General features: G+C 37.9%; 3 protein-coding genes across 7 annotated transcripts in view; 1 reads left to right on the forward strand and 2 right to left on the reverse strand.

Moving 5' to 3' along the window:
- Window positions 1–4,189: 4,189 nt before the first annotated feature.
- LOC133876819 (self-incompatibility protein S1-like) lies at window positions 4,190–4,657 on the reverse strand. The gene has a single exon (XM_062315063.1). It carries the CDS (start codon window positions 4,655–4,657, stop codon window positions 4,190–4,192), a length of 468 nt encoding a protein of 155 aa, XP_062171047.1.
- Window positions 4,658–8,471: 3,814 nt separating this feature from the next.
- LOC133877561 (3-hydroxyacyl-[acyl-carrier-protein] dehydratase, mitochondrial-like) lies at window positions 8,472–11,319 on the forward strand. Of its 2 annotated transcripts, none has more exons than XM_062315915.1 (4): window positions 8,472–8,783; window positions 9,799–10,227; window positions 10,844–10,959; window positions 11,048–11,319. In XM_062315915.1, exons 2-4 carry the CDS (start codon window positions 9,961–9,963, stop codon window positions 11,157–11,159), a joined length of 495 nt encoding a protein of 164 aa, XP_062171899.1. In that variant the 5' UTR covers window positions 8,472–8,783; window positions 9,799–9,960; the 3' UTR covers window positions 11,160–11,319. The 2 variants fall into 2 exon arrangements, with proteins under 2 accessions (XP_062171899.1, XP_062171900.1); XM_062315916.1 differs by lacking the exon at window positions 8,472–8,783 and adding an exon at window positions 9,288–9,657.
- Window positions 11,320–12,325: 1,006 nt separating this feature from the next.
- The window catches only part of LOC133877560 (tRNA ligase 1), a 65,059-nt gene continuing 51,234 nt past the window's right edge, over window positions 12,326–26,150 (reverse strand). For 3 of the 4 annotated variants that reach the window (XM_062315911.1, XM_062315910.1, XM_062315914.1), the window contains 10 exons: window positions 25,098–25,205; window positions 23,575–23,672; window positions 22,141–22,201; window positions 21,535–21,611; window positions 21,361–21,432; window positions 21,170–21,246; window positions 20,575–20,655; window positions 14,102–14,204; window positions 13,797–13,955; window positions 12,326–12,983 (listed from right to left, as the gene is read on the reverse strand). In XM_062315911.1, the coding sequence (XP_062171895.1) occupies window positions 12,591–12,983; window positions 13,797–13,955; window positions 14,102–14,204; window positions 20,575–20,655; window positions 21,170–21,246; window positions 21,361–21,432; window positions 21,535–21,611; window positions 22,141–22,201; window positions 23,575–23,672; window positions 25,098–25,205 (1,229 nt within the window). In that variant the 3' untranslated portion in view covers window positions 12,326–12,590. Of the gene's footprint in view, window positions 12,984–13,796; window positions 13,956–14,101; window positions 14,205–20,574; window positions 20,656–21,169; window positions 21,247–21,360; window positions 21,433–21,534; window positions 21,612–22,140; window positions 22,202–23,574; window positions 23,673–25,097; window positions 25,206–26,150 lie in introns of those variants that run through there. The other variant, XM_062315912.1, reaches the window with a different exon arrangement.

Here is a 26,150-nt window from a genome sequence, read left to right on the forward strand (position 1 = left end):
CCTCCCCTTTACCCCATCCATTTAAGGCCTCATCCTCCCCTTCTGCTCCTCCTTTACATCTCCCTTCCCTTCCCTCTAACTTGCCCTTGGTTCCATCTCATCCTATGCTCACTCGGTCACAGCACAGGGTCTACTAAACCCAAAACCTATCCTGATTACAAAATGTTCTACACCTCCAAACACCTTCTAGCTTCTTTGCCTACAACATCCACTGAGATTGAGCCTTCTTGCTACACTAAAGCAGCCTCAGATGCTCGGTGGAGGGCTGCCATGTCCCAGGAATTTGCAGCCTTAATTGACAATGGCACCTGGACATTGTCTCCTAGACCTCTTCATCAGAAAATTATCAAAAACAAATGGGTCTACTGCATTAAACACAAACCGGATGGGAGTATAGAAAGGTTCACGGCTCAGTTGGTGGCCAAGGGGTTTGAGTAGCAAACTGGGGTTGATTATATTGAAACCTTCAGTCCAGTCATCAAAGTCTCTACCATCCGAATTGTTCTAGCTTTGGCGGTTCACTTTGATTGGACCATTCGGCAATTGGATGTCTCCAATGCCTTCTTCAATGGCTCTCTCATGGAGGAGGTGTACATGGAGCAACCCCAGGGATTCCTTGATCCCACCAAACCAGATCATGTTTGCCGCCTTCACAAGTCTATCTATGGACTTAAACAAGCTCCTCAAGCTTGGTTTACTTGTCTCTCATCCATCCTGCTGGAACTTGGTTTTGTGGCTTCCTTGGTTGACTCCTCTCTTTTCATTTTCATCATGCATAATGTTAAAATATTTCTCTTAATCTATGTGGATGACATCATTGTCATAGGGACTCACACGGAAGTTATTATCTCACTGATCTTTGCATTGTAGCTCAAATTTCCAGTGAAAGACCTTGGCCCTCTCAGCTTCTTCCTTGGCATTAAAGGACATCGGTCTCAAGATGCTTTGCACCTCAGTCAGACCAACTACATCACTGACCTGCTGCACCGCACCCACATGCTTGGTACTAAACCAGCTGCCTTTCCTTGTTCCTCTGGTTCCAAACTGTCGAAGTTTGATGGTACTCAGCTCCCGGATCCTACTGAATACCGGCAAGTGGTTGGTGCCCTCCTGTATTGCACCCTCTCTTGTCCTGAGCTCACTTTCTCTGTCAATTAGTTGTACCAACACATGCACAACCTTTCATCCACTCACTGGTCTGCTGCCAAGAGGGTCCTCCGGTATCTCAAGAACTCGATTGACCATGGCTTACTCTTCACCAAAGGCCCTCTTCACTTGCAGGCCTTCTGCGACTCGGACTGGGCTGGTAGTCCGGATGATCGCCGCTCCACTTCTGGCTTTGGGGTGTTCCTTGGTCTATGTCTCATCTCCTAGAGTGCCAAGAAACAGGCCGTAGTATCTTGCTCCAGCATTGAAGCCGAATATCGGGCACTCGCCCTCACCACTGTTGAGCTTTTTTAGTTGCGGATGCTCTTCAAGGAACTTGGCATCCAACTGCATCAAGCTCCCACATTATGGTGTGACAATGTTAGTGCACTGGCCCTTGCTTCTAATTCGATTTACCACGCCCACACCAAGCACATCGAGGTGGACTATCATTTTATATGGGAAATGGTTGTCAATGGCGGCATTCTTCTCAAATTCATCTCCACTCTTGATCAGATTGCTGACATCTTCACCAAAGGATTGTCCTCTGCTCGGTTTGCTGAACTCAAGTCCAAGCTCATGGTCACTGTCCTTCCCATTCGCTTGTGGGGGGATGTTAGTGTACACACATCATCCGAGCTCAATATGGAAAGCCTTCCCCATGCAGCACCTCCCAACAAGGCAAGTCTTACCTGTGCAGCCTCCCATGCATGAAACCCGCGCATCATTCCATTACAGCAGCAAAGTTGTCAACCTTGCATCACGCTCATCACAGCTGCCTACATCCTACAAGAAAGGAAAGCATCACAGTAGCATAAGGAAAGTAGTGCTGCTGTGATCCCAAATCTAAATGCAACATAAATAGGAAATACACAATATCTGTAATCATGCAATTCCTTGTAATCTTGCAATCCCATTTCTGTATTACTCTAGTTGTATTCTCTATAGTCATAGCAAAGGCAATTCTGTACAAATAGCCGATGTACATCATTGAAATTATTGAGAAATACAATACAATTTCCTCCAATACTCAAACCTTTTCAATAACAACATCAATACATCATAAACTCCGATCCACTTTGTCCTGTGTTCCTTAATTTTATCATGTAATTGTCGTATTTAAGGGCACTAGTCCTTGCTTGAGTAGGTTTTTGAATAAGAATTTTTCTTTCCTATGGCAAATGTTTTGGAGTTTTTATGTCATTGTAGTGAATAATGAGTTGCATTTTCTCCTCTTTACATGGAGATAACTTACAGGATGGTTCATTCTCTTGTATTGGAGATAGCTGGTGGAAAAAAAAATTTGTTAGGGGGAGTTGTAAATTTTATATTCTTTATCCCTTGTTATATTTATAGTAAAAGTAGCTTGTGTATTGAAGATGGTATATATCTTTCTAAGACCCTGTTTTTTTCAATGTAAAATGTTTTTTTATATTTAGTTTTTATTTGTTTTATTTTGTAGTGTGTGGCGCAACGTAAATTATTGGTCAACCTGAAAATGTTTTTATACCAAAGAAAATAACTTTTTATGAGGTGTAAAATGATTTACACTTCTCATCTGTGTAAACTATTTTTTGTCGTTCTCCCACACCCCAGGTAAGTAATTGTGAGAGGGCTCCTTATAGGGTCTGCCTACTCGAGTAGGTCTCGAACTGTTTGAACACCTGCTTGGACAAATGGTGTTCTAAGGCCTTTGATTCCCACACACTTAGCTTTGTAGCTCCTCTTCGCTATATCTTTATTTTTCTTGCAACTTCTCAAATTATATGAAAATATAAGAAATATTTTGTGAATTTTTCATATGAGCCAAACACCAGAAAATGTTTTTTGAACCATTTTCAAGGCTATAAACAAACAACAAAAAATTGCTATTTTTCAAAAAAATATTTTTAACTAAAAGCACTTTTCGACATAAATATTTTACGGCGAAACAAACGGGCCTAAGTGCGAAATCTGTTGGCCTTATTCTTTCTTTGTTTGCTTGATACAAATGATACCCATGGTTAAGATTATACTTAATTAATGCTTGAAAATAGGCTTGCAAATGGAAGTTGTCCAAGAGCTTATACACATATAGTAAAGATTACACTTAAGCCGTGTGAGACACTTAGGATCGTATCATACCACCAAGCTTCTGACTCCGAAATCTATAGCCGCTCATTCTATTCTCTAGGTTGCCCCTGGCCTCTATGACTCAAACTCGAGACGTGGTGTTTGGCTCTAATACCAAACTATACGAACCTTGAGTATAACCCACATTTGGAAACCGACTTGCAAGGGGAGGATGCCAAAGAACTTATAATCACATGGTTAAAATTATACGTACTTAAACCATGTGTGACACTTAGTATCATAATATAATCATATTCGCTTAAAGTGTGAAACTCAAAGCCAATTCACAAGCCCTTCATTTGCATAGCTTCATTGATGAATGACTCTCAAACGCTGTACTCATTTGTATGATATAAGATCTTCTCAATTTCAAATAAAATGGATAGTATTTATTTCAAACAATATATATATATATATATATATATATATATATATATATATATATATATATATATATATATATATATATATATATATATATATATATTTAAAGTTAGTACATTGAATGTTATACATGAAATCAATATTGGTACACCTTTTAAAAAATTTAAATAATATGACATCATATATATGTATTGTTAAATTAATACACCAATTTTAAATTCTACCAAAAAAATAAATATTATCAATTTCAAATAAAATTGCGAAGATCCTTGTCCCTGCCGAAGGTGTGTTATGGGTTTCTTATCTTGCCTTCTCAGCAACTATATATTAATTTATGGGCGTCTGCTAGATTAACAAAATCTTCATGCTGTACGTCTTATTACAGTAATTAAGGTGCAGGTAGACTGTTATCAATGTGGTAAGAATTTTATCACATAATATTCCTGCCTTGATACAAAGCATGCAACATATATATATGCATAGATTTTTCCACATTTATTCATGGCTATGAGGCTATCTCACATCATCACTTTTAATTAACTCCTCATCACAGAAGAATGGGAGGTCCGAAGCTGTTTGTGCTTGGCCATGGAGTCTCATAGTCCCATATTTTGTCCTCCTCATCATATGCATACAGCCCATATCTGCCGACCGACCATTTACACCGTTTGTAGCACTCTCTTGTTCTGATCCTCTGCTTATTGTCGTACACCACAAAATGACCCCTCCTCATCCGGCCATCCAGCAGAAACTCCATGTTGCACTCAAATCTCGTACCTCCGATGTAGTTGTCGATGAAGTTCCAGCATGTTTCGTGGTTGGGATTCAAGGTCTGTCTGAACAAGTCGTTGTCTTTGGACCAGCAATGAATCCTCAGCCTCGCGCCGTTTTCCAAGTTGTTTCGAATGTGTATGTATCTTCTGCCAAGGTAAAATCCGCAGGATGCTGGTGTAACCACCATTAGCAAGAAGAAGAGAAGAATATAGTTCAGCTTCGTCAAGTACCGACTCATCATCTTTCCTACGTTTTTCGCTGCTGCTCAGCTTGGTGATATCTTCACTTGGCTTCTTGTCATTGCATGCATGCACGAATTGAACCGGTCAAATTCAATGAGGAGATGAGCGAGAAGATAGGCAGTTTTTGTTTGTGATTCTGTTTTACAGATAAAACACACTAATAAATAACTGAATACACAGGATAATCAGAAATATTTTTTCGCTTTTATCTTAGATTGGAATACCTTTTCAAACTAAAAATAAGAAAACACTCTCAACAAACATTTTATTTTTTACCCTCTTTGTGGACAAGCTCCGAAGAGCCTGTATTTCATTCATGCACATCGATCATCATGCCTTTGAGGGGTAAAGAAATTGACAATTTAAAACAAAAACAAAAACAAAAAAAGGAAATCGAAAAGAGAAAATAATAATAATAATAATAGTATACAAAAAAAAGTAGAAATTTTTTTTTCATATATACCAGCAACAATCAGTGGAGCAGGGAAAGGTGGCAAAGTGCCGGGGATCGATATGATTCAAGCTAGCTTCCTGGAAGGCCTGTCTCCTCTGGAGGATGAAATTAGGTATTTATTATTCCAAGGCCTGAGGAAAAAAGAAACATGAACCGAGGGTAGTTGAAGGAGAATCATAGTATTATGTATGGTTGAATTCCTTTTCTCTAGTTTGCAATTAATATTTCTTATCTGGACTTGGGTAATTTTGTTGAGTTTTTTACTTTTTTTCGGGTGTAGGTTGGGAATGTGGTCTCATCATTTAATTGTACATGTTCGAGGTTGTTTTCCTTTTTCTACAAGGATGGGTAGTCTTTTGGCAGTAATATGCAGCTAATTTAGAATCTTTGGGAAACAAATTTTTGCCTTTTCTAGTCTGAGTCAAAGGAATGCATATCTATTTTTAGGATGAATGTCTATTTTATAAAGTGAAAACTCTTTAGAGCCGTAAAAGAACAAAGCTATTCGTGAACTTGCTCGTGGTCAACTCAATTAAGCTCATCTCGCGCTCGGTTTAGTTATTAAATGGGCTACTCATGAATACGAAATTAATTAGGCTCGATTATTAAACGAAACATATTCGTTTAAAACTCGACTCGACTCGGTAATGTTCGTGAGCAAGCTCATATATATATATATATGATCTAATGACAATTTCAATACTTAATCATATTATTTATATACAATGACAATGTGATTAATTTAATACCAAATTATATGATTAGCATTGAAATCAACAATGTGTTTCTTATAATTACAAATTAAGAATTATCATTATAATTTAGATCATAATTAGTCATAAAAGGGAATAGGTTGAAATGGTGATAATCTATTTTATGGTCAATATTAAATTTAACATATACATCAGTATATGAATATATAGGTTATCGCGTTATTTAAAAACTTTAAATGACGTACACCATGTACTCTATTAAATAACATTATCTCCTATTAAAAGTTTATATAATAACAAATAGTGTTTTAAAAATAAATGTTGTTAAGTCGGTATATTAGTAGCGGAGTCGTCATTTTATTTAGGATTAAATACCTTACACCCTCCTGTGGTTTAAAAATTTTATTTTTTGCCCCCTTAGTTTTCATTTTCTTAATAGATGGTATCTGTGCTATGAAAAAAAACGGAGATGGTATCTCTGTCCATTTTTCCATCCAAAACTGATGGATTTTCACGTCAACGACACGTGACACCATTAAAATGGTGAGATATACATGGCCCTCATATTTTTTTTTAATTTTAATTTTAATTTATATATATATATTGATACTTTTTAAAAAAAAAAATTAAAAAATTTGTAGGCCACCCCCATTGGGCCACATGGGGGTGGCCGGCCACCCCCATTTTGGGCAAGGGGGTGGCTTAGCAGCCCCCAAGGCAAGTTTTGGGGATGGCCGAAACCATCCCCATTTGGCGAACCACCCCAAAGGGTCAAAGTGAAAAAAAAAAATAAATAAATAAATAAAAGAAAAGGTTTTTGCCCATTTGAGGTGGCCTAACCACCTTAGGCCAAATGGGGTGGCTCAAGCCAAATGGGGTGGTTTCGATCACCCCCATTTTGGCCCTTCGAGCCACCACCCCCATGTGGCCCAAAAGCCACCCTTACAAATTATTATTATTTAAAAAAAAAATGTTTAATTTTTTTTTTTAAAAAAAAAATTGTGCAGTCACGTGTCGCAATTTTAATAGTGTCACGTGTTGTTGATGTGAAAATCCGTCAATTTTGGATGAAAGTACCATCTTCGTCTTTTCTTATAACACATGTACCACCTATGAAAAAAATGAAAATTGAGGAAGTAAAATGGTATTTAACCCTTTTATTTATTTAAATAGTGTACGTGTTAAGTTTATTTGCAAGAGGCATTAATTATGAAAAAAAAAGTGTATAAATGTGAGTTTATAAGTATTAGTCTATTAGAGACGATCTTTCATAGCCTTAACTTGCCGCAAATAGTCCAGAAATATATATATATATATATATATACTTTAGACAAACTCTTGATATTTGACAGTTGAGGTCCAGAAAGTCTTCCATGTTCATCAAACATACACATCCTGAAGCTTGCAAGTATCATTAATCACAATAAAAATCATATTCATAAATATTATAATTGCCGGCGAGGTCGCACAAGCTTAGGAATTCTTCTTGGCAAGCCGAGCCAAGCTCAAATTTTAGTAGTAGAGCTTGGATAGGCACTACTCTCTCAAGCGAAATAGCAATATCAATACACAAGCAGTGAAAACGCGATTTTTAAAAAGCTCAGTTAAACGTTTGATAAAATTGCAGTTTAGCATTTTAAATTAAGATTTGACCTTGAAAATCATGCGTTTTTAAAATCATACCCCTTTGCTTGCGATGTGGAAACATGAATTTTTTTCATTTTTTCAAATTGTCATTAAGAAATGCACTCCTAAATGGAACACGTTGTGCGATTTTGTCTAAAAATGCACTTTTAACGTATAGAATTGTAAGGCCAAATCAACTCGTACCTCTCGTACATAATAATTTATAGTTTTAGAACAAAATAATGCTAGAAATAATACTTTTATCGCATAACTATCTTACAATGCTAACGTGTTAGTTCCTACTAACCCTTAATTTTCTTTTATTATTATATTTTTTTTACTAAGAACTGATTTAAGGGCATGCTGAAAAAACTACATCAACATTATCAGATAATTGTGAGATAAAATGTGATTACTCTTAAGAGAAATTAATGGCATGGTTTGGTAAATGCTTGTTTTGTGAAATTTTTGTTGGAATAGTATTAAGATGCGATTGATGTGATATAAAGTATAAAAAAATTTAAAATTATTTTATAGAAAAGTGAAAAAGTTTTGTTTTGTAGTGGGTTTTTTTATTTGAATAGTAATAAAAAAAATGATTGATGTAATATAAAAAGTGAAAAAAAAAAAAAAAAAAAAAGTTAAAATACTTTGGAGTTGACTTTTTTTAGGTTAAGTGAAAAAAAAAAAAAAAAAAAAAAAGAGAGAGAGAGAGAGTGAGAGAGAAAAGGTTGCCAAACTCAGCCAATATATTTTGAGTAACGCTAGATCTACACCCATTCCACTAGGCTAATGTTACAATGTTTATCAATTTTTTTTTTTTTTTGGTTAAAAAAAAAAAACAAAGGTCGATGATATTGTTATATCAACCAAATGAAATAAAATGTAATACTTAATATTTAGTATTACTCTTATTTATTTTTACTTTTTTTATTAATAACCGGGTCATTCATTTAAAGAAAAAGCATAATGATAAGGATAGATAAAGTATATGCTACTCTTAAAAGAGTAACGCTACTGTAAATCAGAGTGAAGATTATGATCAATCAGTGTGAATATTACTACTCCTATAAACATGATTTATCATATTTGTAATCTATAATGCAGGGGGTCCGATTTTTTATTTTTTATTTTTTATTTTACCTTTAAAAGGAAAAAAGGAAAAGAAAAAGAAAAAGAAGAGGAAAAAAAAAAGAACCAAACAAGTGTATGCACAAATAACAGAGTGAATAGAGCCGAAGGGGTTGGAATCTAAACGCGAAAGCGAGAGAGACAAAGGGCCATCACACCAGCTACAACAGGTGTGAAAGAGCAAAGCTTTTCGGCATTCAGGTAATTAACGCTTGAGATGTTCCAAACTGTCTTCTTCTCCAGCTCCATTCCACTGTAATCATTAAGTCTCGTGTGTTAATCGCAACACTCATAGGTTGCACTTCACATGTTCGATAAAATGCTCATGAGACGTACTTAAACGTTGATTCATTTACGTATTTTACCAAACCTCTCTGTGTCATATTTGTAGTCAGCCAGGTAACAAAAGGGCTGCCTTGTCTTTTATTCGATGTCTCACGGGCGATGCCCTGGGCAGATCGAGCTTGAATGGTAGCCTGTTGGAAAGGGACGTTTGGTGGACGTGTAAAAACCATATATTCAAACGCTATTCCCATTCTATTGTGTCCTTCAAGTGTTAAGCTCGTTTAGGGTCTTTTCTTGTGCATTTACTGAGGCTGCTCCTTTAACATTTCTAAGATTTTATCTCATCAAAGAAAAATGTGGAAGGTCTTCTGTGGGTATGAATCTGGTTATATGGTGCAACTTTTGGTTAGAAGGTCATAGTGCTTTTGCTGCTCAACTAAGAGTTCTATGTAATTTAATTTTGGCCTTCTGATGCATGATATTTACCAGGTCAAAATCAATGTGGTTTTTGAGGTGGTTAGAACAGACTAAGTAAGATATGATTGTGGAGGATGTGGTTTTAGATAGAGCTGAATGATTGAGAAAAATTCATCTAGATATAAAGGGTTATAAGGTTTGAGCAAGTCTAAAACTTATTTACTGTAATTCTTGGGGAAGATTGCATTGAGTCATTTCAACCGAGAGGTTTAAAGCTTTTAGGATGTTGATACGACTGGATACTTTGAAACTTGAAAGCAAAATATTATGCTTGAAGCGATACACCTTTCACTAAATTCTTTGTTCTTTGCAGGTACCTTTTTTTTTTTTTTTTTAATTTTTTATTCTTCTTGATTTTGCTTCTAGTTTTATTCTCAACTTTAATGATGTACAAATACCATATTGATGCCAAAATTGTTACTGTAATTGATGGTCATACATCCTACTGTTATAGGTCGAAACACTTGGAAATATGTGTTAGCTTTTTCTTTTACTGTTATGGAGGGGCAATCTTTTGCATGTTTGGGCCTGCTTTGCTGAGAATATTAAGCTGCAGTCTGCTTTGATTTGAATCTGAGGGACAATACTAGAACACCTCTTCAAGGCTTCTACAACTATGTTCATTAGGAGTTTACTTTCAGTTAATGTCCTCCCTTTGAGATGCTTTTCGTCATCAGCACTTAACATTCTAAAAACTGGAGATATCTTGAGGCAAAGAAGAGTTTTTTCAAATGAAGATGTCCTTCAATATTCTAAGGTGACTCATGACTCAAATCCTTTACATTTTGATTCTGATCTTGCTCGAAATGCTGGATTCGAAGATAGACTTGTTCACGGTATGCTTGTTGCTGCCCTATTTCCGCAGATCATTTCTTCCCATTTTGTAAGTCACGAATTGTTCTCCATCTCTTTAGTTTTAGTTTTCTTTTTCAGATTGTTGCAGTTAATTAACCAATTGTTGGAAGAAGAGCAAGTGAAAGAAGTAAATAAGTGTTTGACTTTAAAGAGCTAAAACACGGAAAAAAGCATTTACATTATTTTGTCCCTACAAAAAAAAAAAAAAAAAGCTAGGATCAGAACCATGCATGCATGTGAACTCCACATGGGTCTCACGAAGACCCCCACATAGTGGAGAGCCCAGATTCTTCTCTTGCTGGAGGAAATGTATTTAGGCACTGATATGATTTGAGCTGTAGCCAGCGTATGTGTTTTTGCAACAAACATGATGAATGGATAAAAAATATTGGGCCAAATGATTTTGGCTTGCTATATTAGATGTTGGATATTATTTTAAGGTTGTCTTATGACGTGTTCAATCAAATAGTTCATAAGCTTCCTTGATGACAACTTTGAAAGAATTCTCTTTCATGGGGCAGGATCTATGGGCTTTTCAATTAAAACACAACCCAGAATTTTAGTCCCCTTTGATCCAAAAAGCACACAACACTTATCCTCTCCAAGATGGTCTAATTTTTTGAAATGTTATGCTTCATTTGCAGCCTGGAGCTGTATATGTTTCCCAAAGCTTGAATTTCAGGTTGCCAGTCTATATTGGTGACAAGGTCACTGGTGAGGTACAAGCCATCTGTATAAAAGAAATCAAGAAACGATACATGTAAGCTACATCACCAAATCAGTTCTCCCACTCTGTTAAAACTAAAGAAATATTTTCACATTGATTAATTGGAAGTTTGATTATGCAGAGTAAAATTGAAGACCAAATGCTTCAGGAATGATGAGATTCTTGTTCTTGACGGAGAGGCGATGGCTATCTTACCTTCTCTAGGTGTGGAACAAGTGCCTTGTCTGGACTGAGAAGCTGGTCGAAGGGTGTTGATTCTTTCTGCGGTCTAATTAACACCACAGCATCTTAAGCTTCCATGTATTTATCAATTTCCTACTTGTGAGGGTTCCAAAGAAACTGAACAGAGCTTTTTGGATGGAAGTCATGCTTTTAGAGAGCCTTGTTGAAATCTGAATCTGTGTATAATTTTGACGGCTTTGCCTATCAGTTTCACGCAAATTAGAATCAAGTCATAAGCAAGTGAAGCATATTCTCTCTCTCTCACTCTAAATAAATAAAAATGTTTCAGTGTCAAACATCACACGGAATGTAATCATTAGAATCTTAAAATTGCCACCCATATTTACAAGAATTACTTCCACGTGCACCTTAAATGCCTCAGACCGGAACGTTGGATCAAAATCCCCTCTATTTTACTATTTTATAATTAAAATTAAATTTTACTGATTTAATAGTGTATATGTTGCCACATAGTAAATATATTGACATGTCATTTAAAAATTTCAAGTGACGTAACATTGTGTATACAATTAGATGCAATAAAACAAAATTTAGACCATGCAAGTAGATCCTCTCTATTTCAAGCGAAATGGAGAAGCCAGTGACTAATAAGTTCAGTCTCTAAAATTGATTCCCTAAGGCACTTTAGGTTTGAAAACCTTTCACCGAATAGGTTGTGCCGACATGGTGGGTAAATGGAGGATTTCCCTTTAGCAAAGACAGATGGCAAATTTAGCAAGATGTGCCGACTATGTAGAAGCACGAAAAATTAGTCTTCTTTTACCTACAAATGAATTATATTTTACAACGCCTCTAAGGAAATCACTAACGGAGATTGGTTTGTCTAACATAACATAACACAGTGCATTACAGCAATAATAAGCTTTAAATAATTATATTTATTTATTTATTTTAAAAAAAGGATATCAAACAATATACCACTTGGAGCTGCAAATGACAAGTCAATATCAGTCAAATTTTGTTGAAACTAGAGTGGAAATGGAAATCCAAGTATAACTTTATTGCATAACTTGGTTATAATGCAGCTGTTGGAGTAAGACTATGTAATAACCATCATTGAACTTGCTTCTAAATATACCTCACAGAATCTACAGATCTCAATTAAATGATGTGGAAGACCAAGTAAATCACACACTACTCCACACCAAAATAGAAGTTGGTCATAAAAGATTGTCTGGACTTCTCATTGAGTGAAAGTCATACACACTCTAGTCACTGAAGAATTCAATCTTAGGTCTCTTCTATTTTAAATGCTTTTAAATCCAAAATTTCCACAAATCTTCCAAAACTTTCTCCTTCCCTTTACCTAGTACACTCGAAAACTCATAACCTTTCAAAGTTAATTCCCTAGCTATTTCTATACCATTGTGTATTGAACTTACTGCCCCAAGCAATTCGATGATGAAAAAAAGGAGAACGACTCAGTAAAATTCCATTGTGCCGAATATGCAGATGGGTGGGTTTATTTGAATGAGAGTTGCCTTCCCCTCCGAAAGCAACTGTGGCAATGTGTTGGCTTCCTTGGCTGCTACTCCCTCTCCAGTCCATATGGTAACATGAGGCCACTCGTTTTTGGAAACAACTTTTTCACCATTTACAGAACCGAGGCAAGCTTCGATTGCAGCTGTTTTATCAGAGAAGAGCAGAGCAGTCAAATCCACTGGGACTTTTTCATGAAGGAAGATGCCATATCTAGCTACAGCTGTAACCCCATGACTTCTCTTGTGTGCGAGGGTCACATGAGCCTTATTTAGGGTTTTCATCATATCCTTGTCCTTCAGGAAAGCCTTAACCTCAGGATTTTTTTCAGCCAACTGCTTGGAAAAATATGAATAGTCAAATATGGGGAAAAATAAAATATCCATCATCCCTATATGTGTACATTAAATGGAAAAATAAAAGACATAATACCGATGACAACCAACAATAACAAAACAAAATAGACATCCACCTCTACAGGAGGATGGCATCTCAGGAAAAAAAAAAAAAAAGCAAAAAAAAAGAAATTCAATTAATGCAAGGTTCTTAAAAGCTGAAACCCAATCAATTTTGGTTTTTGTTTTTATTTTCCCAAGGGCTGGATGAGTTCCAATCAGTTTGACCAGAAACGACCAAGCACGCATGACTGCTCATAGCCTTGGCCACAAAAAAGAAGAGCTGTGGGTCCACCCAGCTGATGGCAGCAGCGAATCGGGACTACATCTACAGTAATTAATGTAGTTGAAACCATGTACATCAAATAAAGATTCTTTCCTCAAGCCTAGGCTGGGCCCTACAAGGTAGACGTTCGACCTGACTCTTGAAAACCCTTTTGTATCAGAGAGTCAAATATTGCTTCATTCAGAGGATGTTAAAACCAAGATCTTTCTCAGCCTAAGGCCAAGCTCTATATTTTTGGAAAGAATCAATGCAATATCAACATGTAGATAGCTAAGCCCAGATTACAGTTGTAGACAGCCAGCTGGCGAGGCCACAGATCTGTTGAAGGTCCTCAGGCAAGGTTTACTAACAAAAGTTAGTACTTAATAAACAAATTAAATAAAATTAATGAGGTTATTCAGTTTTGGTTTGTTATCTCAAGTAAATAGACTCAAAATAACAGATGACAAGACAGATCTTTTACATACATTATTAAGGAGGCTTTGGATTTCTGTAACAGGCAGACCAACAGCAGCAAAAACAATGGTTCCAAACTTCCTCTTCTCAGTATCTGGTGTCATATAATCACCACTAGCAATCTTTTGTAGTTGTTCCAACACTTGCTTGACAGAAAACTCAAAAGGAACCTGGGGCCATTGAGATCGTAAATAAGATTCTTTTAGCGATTTATAACAATAATCTTTTGCTCAAGTTGCTTTCAAAAAACGCCATTGGCATTAAACTTTACTGAATATATTAAATTATATAAAAACAAAAAACAAGAAAATTTGACCTGTATAGAGTTAAGATAATCGGCATTGTTGATTAAAACCTCCCGCAATTGTTTTTCCCATTTGGACCACTCCTTTGCATAGGATCCCTTGGTAGACTCTATTCTGAATAGTGAGTGGCAGCAGTCAATAATAATAGGAGACCAAATCAGAAAATATCCCTTGGGAGTAAATGGCAGATAACCAGGAGATAAGCAAATTCTTTTTTTTTTTATAAGTTACTAGGGGATAAGCAAAATGAAGAGATCTAAAATCTTTATTTGATATAAGTCAAATGAAGCAGAGAAGAAAACAAAAGCAAATAGTAGATGCAGCCTTAATAGTAAGCATCTCGTAAATAACAAGAACATCACAATCTTATTATAACTATCATTCTAGTTTGTGTGTTTATTTAAGGACCTTACAAGAGAACAGTGCAATCCTATTTCCGTACAAGTCAAATCAGAATTTTTTTTTATATACTAATTCTTGTAGTTCTCATTTCCATTTTTTCTTTTGGGGGAAAGAGGGAGGGTGGGGGTTGGGGTTGTTGTAGGCTAAGCAAACCTCAATAAGAAGCACACAGGGATGCAGCTAGATGTACACAGAAGCATACAAAAAGCTGAAGCAAAGACTGTTCTAAAGAAAACAGACTTTGATTGGCAACTCAACTTTTTCAGCTCAGCTGATTCTTTCCAGTTAATAGTGCTAAATTTAGATGGTTCACAGATTTCCATGCCAGTCTTCTCTGTTTTTTTGTCTTTTGTTTTTCGTTTTGTTTTTGTTTTTTTTTCTTATTAATAAGTCTGATAAAGATTTAGAGGTGATGCACTCCAAACAAATTAGAAGTCGAAGAGCAAAGCTTTCTTGTAACCAAACAATGCAACAACAGATGATCCATTGAACTATTTTCTTTCAACAAGAATTCTATATTGTCACTATCAGTTCTGGGCAGCCAAATTTAATTGATCTCCAAATGGGTCAACTATGTTTGACAGATTGATAATCACCTCCTACATGACAAATTAGAAGTCGAAGAGCAAAGCTTTCTTGTAACCAAACAATGCAACAACAGATGATCCATTGAACTATTTTCTTTCAACAAGAATTCAATATCGTCACTATCAGTTCTGAGCAGCCAAATTTAATTGATCTCTGAATGGGTCAACTATGTTTGACAGATTGATAATCACCTCCTACATGGCTAAATTGTTTCGAAGTCATTGGATCCTTTTACTTAAATTGAGCACTACTTAATATGTACCTTATTCTAACCTAATAGATATTTCTCGCACAAATTTTTTTAACTAAATATATTAGATGTTAAAAGTGTAAACTAAATACAGAATTAGGGTAAAAGCTTTAGGCGCTGAATAATGTTTATTGATATTGATGCAGTATATATAGAGTTACAGGCTGCCATGTATATATGGCATATTATACAGTAGTTATTCTATTCTATAATTACAAGGGTTTAAATAAGGAATAAGTATCATGTCCTCATAGGCAATATAGCCGTTGGCTGAGGTGGAGTTAATGAGAGATATGGAGGAGATAATTGGTTGTCTAATTTAGGAAATCTTCCTAACGGCTCTAGGGTTTGTTTGTGAGCTGTAGTAGCGGCTAGGGTTTCTGTAGAGGGTTCGGCGACTAGGGTTGTATCCTTAACACCCCCCCGCAAACTGATGGGAGGAACGACCGGAAGTTTGGTACGCAAGCAGCAGAACCGATCAGCATTGAGGCCTTTGGTGAAGATGTCAGCTACTTGATCAAGTGTGGGGATGTATCGAAGTTGGATGTCTCGGTTGGTTACTTTTTCCCGTATGAAATGGATGTCAACTTCAATATGTTTGGTGCGGGCGTGGGAAACCGGATTGGAGGCTAAGGATAGTGCTCCGGAATTGTCACACCAAAGAGTTGGTGGAGACGGAAGTGAAACCTGCAGTTCTCGGAATAGCATACGGAGCCAGTAAAGGTCTGAGGTGGCAAGGGCCATTGCACGGTATTCGGCCTCTGTGCTGGATCGGGAGACGATGTGTTGCTTTTTGGCGGACCATGAGATGAGGTTGGAGCCGAGGAAGATGCCAAAGCCAGTGGTGGAGCGGCGGTCGTCAGGGTTACCAGCCCAGTCAGAGTCACAGAATCCGGTTAGGTGGAGGGAGCCTGGGGTGTAGTGAAGGCCGAAATCAATGGTGCCTTTGAGATACCGAAGCACCCTTTTAGCTGCAGTCCAGTGAGTGGATGTGGGGCTGTGCATATGCTGGCACAGTTGGTTGACAGAGTAGGCGATGTCTGGACGAGTGAGGGTGGCATATTGGAGAGCTCCAACGATTTGGCGATATTCAGAAGGATTGGGAAGGGCATCTCCATCAAACTTGGACATTTTGGAGCCGGATGTGCAGGGGGTGCGATAAGGCTTGGAGTCAAGCATGCTGGCACGGATGAGAACGTCCTGGATGTATTTGGATTGCCGTAGGTGTAACCCGGAGGAGTCGCGGGTAGTCTGGATTCCAAGGAAGTAGGAGAGTGAGCCGAGATCTTTGATAGCAAAGGCAGCTTTGAGCTTGGTGATGATGGACTGAATGGTGACCGGATTGTTACCTGTAATAATAATATCATCCACATACACTAAAAGGAAAATGTGAGAACTGTTAGAGTGATATAAAAATAGGGAAGGATCGACTTGTGAGCTAGAGAAACCAAGATCGAGTAAAGTTTGAGAGAGACGGGTGAACCAGGCCCGAGGAGCCTGTTTAAGGCCATATAAAGCCTTGCGCAATTTGCATACATGATGGGGGAAGGCAGGGTCCACAAAACCTTGTGGTTGCTCCATGTACACATCTTCATCAAGTAATCCATGGAGGAAGGCGTTGGAGACATCGAGCTGTTTGAGGGTCCAGTTGAAGGTAATGGCTAAGACTAAGAGTAGACGAATGGTGGCGGGTTTAATGACGGGACTGAAGGTGTCATGATAATCAATACCGCAAAGTTGGTCAAAGCCTTTGGCGACGAGGCGAGCTTTGTAGCGTTCGACAGTGCCGTCCGGATTCTGTTTAATTTTAAACACCCATTTGTTGCGAACAACATTTTGGTGCAAAGGACGAGGACATAAGGACCAAGTGTCATTGTGTAAGAGAGCTTGAAATTCAGTAGTCATAGCAGTAGCCCATTCGGGTTTAGAGGCTGCCTGCTTATATGAAGATGGTGCGGGTGGAAGAATGACAGATGTGAGTGTAACGAAGGGGTGTCTGCTGAGGAAGGAGGTGAAGCCAGGGAATGATCTGGGTTTGGAGGAGCCAGTAAGGGAACGAGTGACGGGACGGTTACTTGGAACGAGAAGGGGAGCAGGGTTAGGGGAGGGAATGGAGACAGGGCTGGGTTGAATAGGGGAGAGAGGGTTGGGAGGGGCGGGTAGGGAAGGAGGGATAGGGGGAGAGATGGGGGATGATGGAGTGGAGTCAAGGGTTGGGGAATGAGTGGAGGGGGAAATGGGAGGTTGTGAGGAAGGAGTTGAGGGCAGGTGGGTGGATAGTTGGGCAGGTTGAAAGAGGATCGGAGTTGCTGGAGGTGTAGTGATTGTGCAGGAACCGGATGGGAGAGTTGAACTCTTAGAGGGGAATTTTGATTCATCGAACACAACATTGCGGGAGAGGTATACTTTTTGGGATTGGGGTTCAAGGCAACGGTAGCCGCGTTGGTTGGCTCCATAGCCAAGGAAGATGCAAGGTTTGCTTCGATAAGTAAGTTTGTGGGAGGCATACGGGCGAAGGAGTGGATAACATAGGCATCCAAAGCTTCGGAGAAGTGTGTAATCGGGTTCCTTCTTGAAAAGAGTGGAGAAGGGAGACTGGTTTTGAAGGACTGTGGTGGGTAGTCTGTTAATAAGGAAGACTGAAGTGAGGAAAGAATCGACCCAGTACTTGGCAGGGAGACCGGACTGGGCAAGGAGAGTTAAACCAGTTTCGACGATGTGGCGGTGCTTTCTCTCAGCAACGCCATTCTGTTGAGATGTGTGGGGGCATGTGAGGCGATGAAAAATGCCATTGTTACTTAGAAATTGTTTGAAGGCAGTGGAGGTGTATTCTCCACCATTATCGGATTGAAAATACTTAATTTTGGTGTCAAATAAATTTTCAACAAGCAATTTGAATTTGATAAAACAAGTAAGAACATCACTTTTATTAAGTAAGGGGTACAACCATGAAAAACGACTGAATTCATCAACAAAAATGACGTAAAACTTGCATCCACTCAAAGAAGGAACTGGGGAGGTCCAAACATCCGAGTGAATGACTTCTAAAGGCTGAGTAGACCCCCTGGTGGCTGCTGAATAAGGTAACTGCTTGGACTTGCCAAGTTGGCAGGACTCGCACACTGAGGGGGTACTGACTGGACCAAGGAGAGGAAGATGATGATGACGAAGGAGATACTGAAAAACTGAAGTAGAGGGATGGCCCAACCGTTGGTGCCAAACCATGTCATTGGTTTTGACACCAAGGAAGGCAGTGAACCCACTGCATTTATTGGAGGAGTGATGATTCAAAGGAATGGGGTAGAGCCCATTTTCACTGGGACCGTGGAGTAGAATTGTTCCTGTCAAGTTGTCCTTCACAGTAAAGTCAACATCAGTAAGAGCAAACCAACATTTATTATCTTTGCAAAATTTATTAATAGATAGTAAGTTGGCTGAAGCAGTAGGGCAGTGTAAGATATTTTTAAGGAGAAAATTGTGAGAAGTAGATGTAGGGGAATTAACTAAGGAAGAACCAATGTTTTGAATATGCAAACCTGCGCCATTTCCTACACCAACAGTGTTGGATCCATCAAAGGGCTGAGCATTGGTGAGATTGGAGGATTCTGCAGTGACGTGCGTGTTGGCTCCAGAGTCGGCTAGCCAGTCTTGAGTGACAAATTCTTCATTGGCTTGTGCTGTCATGGCAGCGAGCTGCACTGGGGGATGGCGCCCTTGGTATGCATAATCCATGCGATGGTAGCAATCCAACGCACGGTGGCTTGTTCTTCCACATATCTGGCAGGGGGAGTATTGGCGTGGAGAGGAAGAGGATACGGGAATAGGATTCTCAGTAGTAGGACGAGGTGGAGGAGGAGGGGGTTGATATCTGGGAGAAAAGGGAGGATTGTGTCGAGGGGAGAATGGAGGATGGGAGAAACGATTATGGGGTGAAGAGTGACGATATTGACCAGATGGTTTGGGAAATTGAGTTTTTCTGAGGCTCGGATTGTTGCTGTAGGATGGTTTGGAGCGGTGTGCATGGAGTGCAAAGGATCCAGTTTCAGGGGTTAAGGCTTGTTGTTGATTCTGGAGTAGTATTTCATGGCTTAGCAACTCGGATTGAAAGTCATGGAATGTGGTTTCTCGATCACGTAGGGAGAAGGCAGTAACAAAAGGGTTAAAAGTAGGGTTGATACCGTTAATAATGTAGGAAATAAGATCATCATCGTCGACGGGTTTACCGACAGCGGAAAGTTCATCAGCCCACGACTTGGCTTGATTGAGATATTCGGTGCACGACTTAGTCCCCTGCTGCAAGCTTTGCAACTGACGCTTGAGATGGGAGATGCGTGATTTAGATTGACCAGCAAACCGTGTGGACAGAGAGGTCCATGCAAGCCTCGATGTGTTCAAACCGTACATCGAGGGCACAAGAGAAGGTGCTAAAGAGCATATGATGAGACTCAGGAGCTGTTGGTCTCGTCTCAGCCATGTAACATAGGCTGGGTTCGGAATCTGAGCGTCACCAGTGGTATTGGCGACGGTTCTGGGCGGACAGGGATCGGTTCCATCGAGTAGGCCTTGGAGATCATAACCACATAGGATTGGTTGAAACTGAGCAACCCAGCCTAGGTAGTTAGGACCTTCCAGTTTGATGCTGCCGAGTTGAGTAACATTGGGCAGAAAATTGGTTTCAGCAGTATTTGTGTTGGCCATGGGAAAGCGTTGGCTATTGGTAGGCTCTGATACCATGTAAACTAAATACAGAATTAGGGTAAAAGCTTTAGGCGCTGAATAATGTTTATTGATATTGATGCAGTATATATAGAGTTACAGGCTGCCATGTATATATGGCATATTATACAGTAGTTATTCTATTCTATAATTACAAGGGTTTAAATAAGGAATAAGTATCATGTCCTCATAGGCAATATAGCCGTTGGCTGAGGTGGAGTTAATGAGAGATATGGAGGAGATAATTGGTTGTCTAATTTAGGAAATCTTCCTAACGGCTCTAGGGTTTGTTTGTGAGCTGTAGTAGCGGCTAGGGTTTCTGTAGAGGGTTCGGCGACTAGGGTTGTATCCTTAACAAAAAGATTCTAGGCACTTGATGGAGTGCACAATTTGGTAACCGAGGATACATGGCTTTTAAATGTTCTCGGGATATGGCTTCAATTTCTCTGCACGAATTACAGATATAAAATTGAATTTATATGAGTATCAACGCGTATCCATATTATGATGGTAATTTTAATCATGCACCTTCCATGTCGGGTAGTGTGAAGCTGGTATAGATTTACTCCCTCCTCCAAAATAGACTGCACAGGATCAGGTAGGGGACTCCTGCATATGCATAAAAGCACTAGCGAGATCAATCATTCATCAAAAGTACTTAAATCTCAGGTTGTAATACTGGAAAAAAAATCACCTTATTAGGGTACTAGTACTGGTTACTGAAATACTTGTAATACAAGGGGCAGGTCTATGTAAGCCTCAAGCTTCAATTTTGGTGGGGGGGCGGGGGGGGAATGAGGCAGACTTGGCATAGGAATTAGATTAAATTTCAAAGTACATTACTTTAAAGGTAAAATATTAATAGTTTAATACTTGTGAGAGGAATCATCCATACAAAATTTATTGAAGATGAAAAAGGGGCATAACTTTATTGTGGAGTATGTGACCACATTGGAAAACTTAAATCAACCACACTGAACTGTAGTGCTACTAGCCACAGCGGGTCCAGTTAGAAGATTTTTTTTTTTTTCCTTGGGGGGTGGGGGCTGCATTCTCATTTTTATTTCGTCAGTAGTGGTTTTAGTTGGAAGCCTAGTATTTTAGGAGAAAACTTGCTAAGTACCTATCAGATTTCAGCAATGGCATCTTCACAAGTGAGCCAAATCGCTCAACTAGTTCACCCTCAAACTCTTTGCGACTCTGTAAGATGTCAACAGAAGTACCTCAGAAAATGTTTCAGAAATAAGAACATGCCATGAAACATGAAAACATTATAAAGAGGGGGAGAAAGAAAGAGGCAGGTGTTAATCATACCTTGCCCTCATAAAGGTGATAAAACATTAGCAGCACATAGCCAGCATTTGGAGATGCCTTGTCAAGATTTCCCTGTAGATTCAAAGCAATAAACAAAATACAAGGTAGATGGTAATCTTATTTTCGATAAGGTGTCTGACTACACAAGTGGAAGAATCAGAACTGAATGGATACCGGATGATTAACTCGTTGAAGCACACGAAACATGAAAACAGATAATGCATCAAGAGAAAATGGATTTGAATCAGTTCCTGCATATTTAAGAGAGACCCAATTGGATACTAAATTAGCAATACATTTAATATTTTTGAGAAATCAACCAAGAAAGTAAGCAGGTCAGATCACTCTTTCTCAAAAACAGAGAAAGTACATATAAGTCCTTACCTCATAGCATCTATGAAAAGTAGCTACGCTGCAGTTTTACTTTATTTAAAGACCCAATTTGCAAAATAATGTCTCAGAAAAAAAAAAAAAAAAAAGGTTATGAAAAGTAAAAAGAAAAAATTGAAAAGATAATCTGTTTAGGTGTTCAGTACGGATCAGAGGATGCAAGGTGTCATACTCAATGAGAATATGCAGTGATGACTTTTTTGTGCCTTAGAGAAAACTGTTAAGATTGAGGTTCACATTGATGGGATTTTAATCAAGCACAATGATAAAGAAGCATGGAGTCAGCTATCAAGAAGCCAAAATGTAATTCCAGCAAGGATCTATTATAAATGACTAGCAACTGAGACCACCAGAAAGATTAACAGCTTTATGAGTAACAGGAGATATAACCTTCAGAATCAGATACAACTGGAACTGCAGAGGCTCTGGTGCTGCGGCACATGTCTTCAATCTTCACAGTAACCATGATGTCAACAAAGTTGAGAAGAGAACAGATAGTTTTTTCTTTCCCCCTTTTTCTGGGGCAAAAAAACATACACAGTCTATAGGGGGAAAACAGGAAGGTTGATTTGTAATTTTATGTAACTGTAATGTACTTACAACAGATTAAATGAACTAAAAGAAAGAAAATGGGAGAGAAAAGCGGCAACAGCCAGAATTAGGTTGACTAACTCTATAATATCTAAACTTTTTACATAAACATAACTAATTTTGTTCCATGTCCGATTACATATTTGCAAAGTTATAGTGCAGCAAATTTATGGCACAGGCATGCATACCCCATAGGTATAAACATTATTGTTTACCCTACATAAAACAAAATTCATCTACCATAGAATTTGGTAGACTTTGTAAAACATGGATCTTACAAGCAATCAATCCTACAAGCATCCAGTGATGCAACTTCAATCACTAAATAAAATATGTTGGCACTAGAAAATGATGAACCCACAATCTATTAAGTGTATATTGGATTGTAAATAATGTCCCTGCATTAAGGGGAAAAAAACGTAATTGACTGTTAACCGAATTAGAGCAAATTATCTAGTAGGTGCCTTTGAGAAGATGAAGTGAAACAAACATCAGCACAATCTATTACATTTCAATCAACCAAGTGGAACATTCTTAAAACAAATTTGAGTTTATTCCATTAGATATTTGTTAGAATCACATGCCTTGAATGATGAATCATTAGAATGAGCTCGTAACCAATAGATTTTTATCGACAATGTTTTTTTTTTAGCCTGTCAAAAGAGTAAATCCATTTCAGTGTTCTTTAAACATGTAATCAGAGCCTGTGGAACCATCACTTTTGCTCTCATGCACTCACTTGAGCGATGGCTTCTGAATTCTACTGTTTGCATAAAGGAACTCTGCCCATAGGTATTTCTCAAAAGAAAAAATAAAAAAATTGAGTAGTAAAATGAGGGGTCCAACACAAGGGCTTTCCCAAAAGTTGCCCATCCTATTATTACTCTCACCCAAACACGCTTAACTGCGGAATTCTGGTGGGATTCGGTGCCTTAGTGCTGGCATGTTCGCCATCCTTTCTCAAAACATAGCCAAAATTTCTGTAATCTCATTCAAACCTAAAGGGGACTCATCAAAATTTCACTGCAGCCTAATGTTCCTTACCCCATTAAGAATGGATTGGGATTTGTCTAGCAGCCATAAAAAGTAATATCATACTATTCCCAGCACAAATGTAACTCTCATCAACAGAAGGGTCAAGATCTGGGTACAGATCTTGTGTCTATTTAGCATAGCAGTGCACAAGGTTTCTCGGTGAATCATATGATATAGAAGAAGACATAGCAAATTTACCTGTCTCCATACTTCTACATTTGGTGCATTCTTGTCTGCAAGCATTATAGAGTATGGTTTTCTCTTGCACTCATCAGCAACCTTAGGCCAATATCTTCCTGTTGTTACATAAACATATTATTTTGCATGCATTTAAGATACAACTGAGCAAAAAATTCAAATTATTCAAGTATCTTGACATGGCAAAATCCAAGAAGTTGTCTACAGCTGCAGCAACTGACAGAATAATGCATAACATATCTATTTCTGCATCACGAAATAAACAGCTTTAATGCTTAGATCTAGAATGAATTATTCCATGACCATCTGATTCTTTCTGAATAGCGCTTGTACCTTGGGACCATAGATCCCAAAAGAATGAATGACCAATCCATATATGTCTGTCGGTTATAATGAGATGATATAATAAAACCTCTGACCTGGCTTTTTTTTTTTAATCGTTATAGCAAGGATTACAGTCCTAATATTGATTTCTAGAATTCTAAAATTGTATTATCATCTTCCACTTAAAAAAAAAAAAAACTAAGGGTACATTTGGTACACGAAAAGGCTATTCCATTAAAAAAAAGAAATAGCTTTTATTAAGAATCCTTATCATACACTCTTAACACTTGAATAGCCATTTTCATGGGAATGACTATTCTATTCCACTTTCTTCCATTCTCAATAAAAGCTATTCATTTTTCTAATGGAATAGTCATTCTGCGTACCAAACGTACCCTAAATGATATTAAATCAAGATAACACTTTTTTTTTATAAGTATTAAATCAAGATCAGAATTGAGAAGTAATGAGGTTTCTAGTGCTCTAATATCTAATTTTCAAGTTTCAAGAATTCACCACGAAGCTATAGAGATAGGATATGGCAACACACTCTTAGTCATTGAGTAAGTTGGATTATTTAACACACCTACTCATATGGATTTCCAAGATATAACTCAATAGCTCACATAAAATCCAAACATTTCAGAATTATAGTGAACAGATTCCTAATAATTAATATGATTTGAAAGTAAATGGTTTACTGAAACGAAAAAATAATTTGTCCTTTTTATAATATGTATCTCTTGTCCTAACTGATTCTCTGTTAAACTTCAATCCACAGTTACCATAAATATTGTAGATTTTTATTCTGAAAACAAATCTTAATGGTTTCTGGTGTTGAAAAAAGCCATTTTCCAGTCACAATGATGTTAAACCAACCGCAAGTATGCAGGGATGTCTACAATGAAGGAATTCCAGATTCAAATACTTCTGTGCCATTAGTAACACTTGTATCAAGGAAAACTTGAAACTGTATCTAACTTGATCAAACTGGTCAACATACATGACGGATGAAGAGACAGGATGACATCATATATTATATAAGAAAAGATATAACCACTGATCATTGACCATGATTGGGGGGGCAGTGCCGAAATGAAGATACAAGGAGATGATGGAGATTTTTAAAAATATCCCAGAGATCTAAAATTCAAATTCAGAACGAATCAGTTTAAAACATCTTCTTGACAGTGTCATACCTTTGATAAGGTCACCCATGAGACTATTGATGGGTCGATCATCTCCGAGCCCTCCAGGTGCATTTAGTAATTCCTTGCAAAGTGCAGACTTAGCACAACCAGGTATTCCTGCAAATGGCAATCCAGAGGCAGATATAAGACAAATGAATAGAAACAATGTCTGAAGTCCCAACGGCAGAGAGAGGTAAAACTTAATAGGTATGCGTCCAAAACAAGTACAATATACAAAGAGATGGTTGAACCAAGAACCATCACGAAACATTCAAATTTTCAAAAGGCAGAATATGTAAGAAACAGCTTTGAATAAGAGATAAACAATGGTCTACTTTTCATGATGTTAGAAGAGCAGACAAGTACAAGCTGTTTCTTTCAGCATGAAGGTGGAGCAAAAATTGCTTTTACGACACATACATGTAAAATGACACTCAAATTCTGTTGTATGAAAATACAAAGAACATGAACTTTTTGATAAGTATGCAGAGAAATATTATAAAAAACATATAAGAAGTATACAAAAAGGACACCAAAACAGAAAAAGAAATAAAGAAATAAAGAAAACAAAACCAGCAAAACCCAAAAACAGGAGGAAACCTAAGCACCCTAACAGGAACCAGCCCACAAAATCCAGAGAAGAACAATACATCATAGCAAGGGCTCTCTTGCCTTTCCTCGGCTAGAACCAAAACTCATAACATCATAATTAATCGAGCACTCTAAGTTCTTCACCTCTCTACTCTCTTTCAACTTAAGAGTGGAGGCTGAAAACTCTGTTTTTTTTTTTTTATAAGTAAGAAGACTTTATTAATGAAAGAGTAAAGCGTCCCTACGTACACAAGAAGTATACACAGGAACAACCAAAGCTAACCCGCTAAAACTCAACAGAAAAAACAAAACCCAAACCCCCGAAACCGAAGAAAAACCCCAAAACAAACTACAATAGAACCCAAGAAGGAAACTAAACAACCCACCACCCACCAAAGCACACAAACCTACATCATGTGTGCCTTGCCTTTCCTACTCCTAGAAGGATCTTTCGCAACACCATAATTGATG

The sequence above is a fragment of the Alnus glutinosa genome, chromosome 9, assembly GCF_958979055.1.
Source record: "Alnus glutinosa chromosome 9, dhAlnGlut1.1, whole genome shotgun sequence".
In the NCBI taxonomy this organism is placed as follows: domain Eukaryota; kingdom Viridiplantae; phylum Streptophyta; class Magnoliopsida; order Fagales; family Betulaceae; genus Alnus; species Alnus glutinosa.

What these genes read in the sequence shown, in the direction of transcription:
- LOC133876819 (XM_062315063.1), bottom strand. Translation starts at nt 4,657, where the DNA reads ATGATGAGTCGGTACTTGACGAAGCTGAACTATATTCTTCTCTTCTTC.
- LOC133877561 (XM_062315915.1), top strand. Translation starts at nt 9,961, where the DNA reads ATGTTCATTAGGAGTTTACTTTCAGTTAATGTCCTCCCTTTGAGATGC. An exon ending in AGATCATTTCTTCCCATTTT is followed by an intron (nt 10,228 to 10,843) that starts GTAAGTCACGAA and finishes CTTCATTTGCAG; the next exon opens with CCTGGAGCTGTATATGTTTC. An exon ending in GAAATCAAGAAACGATACAT is followed by an intron (nt 10,960 to 11,047) that starts GTAAGCTACATC and finishes TTGATTATGCAG; the next exon opens with AGTAAAATTGAAGACCAAAT.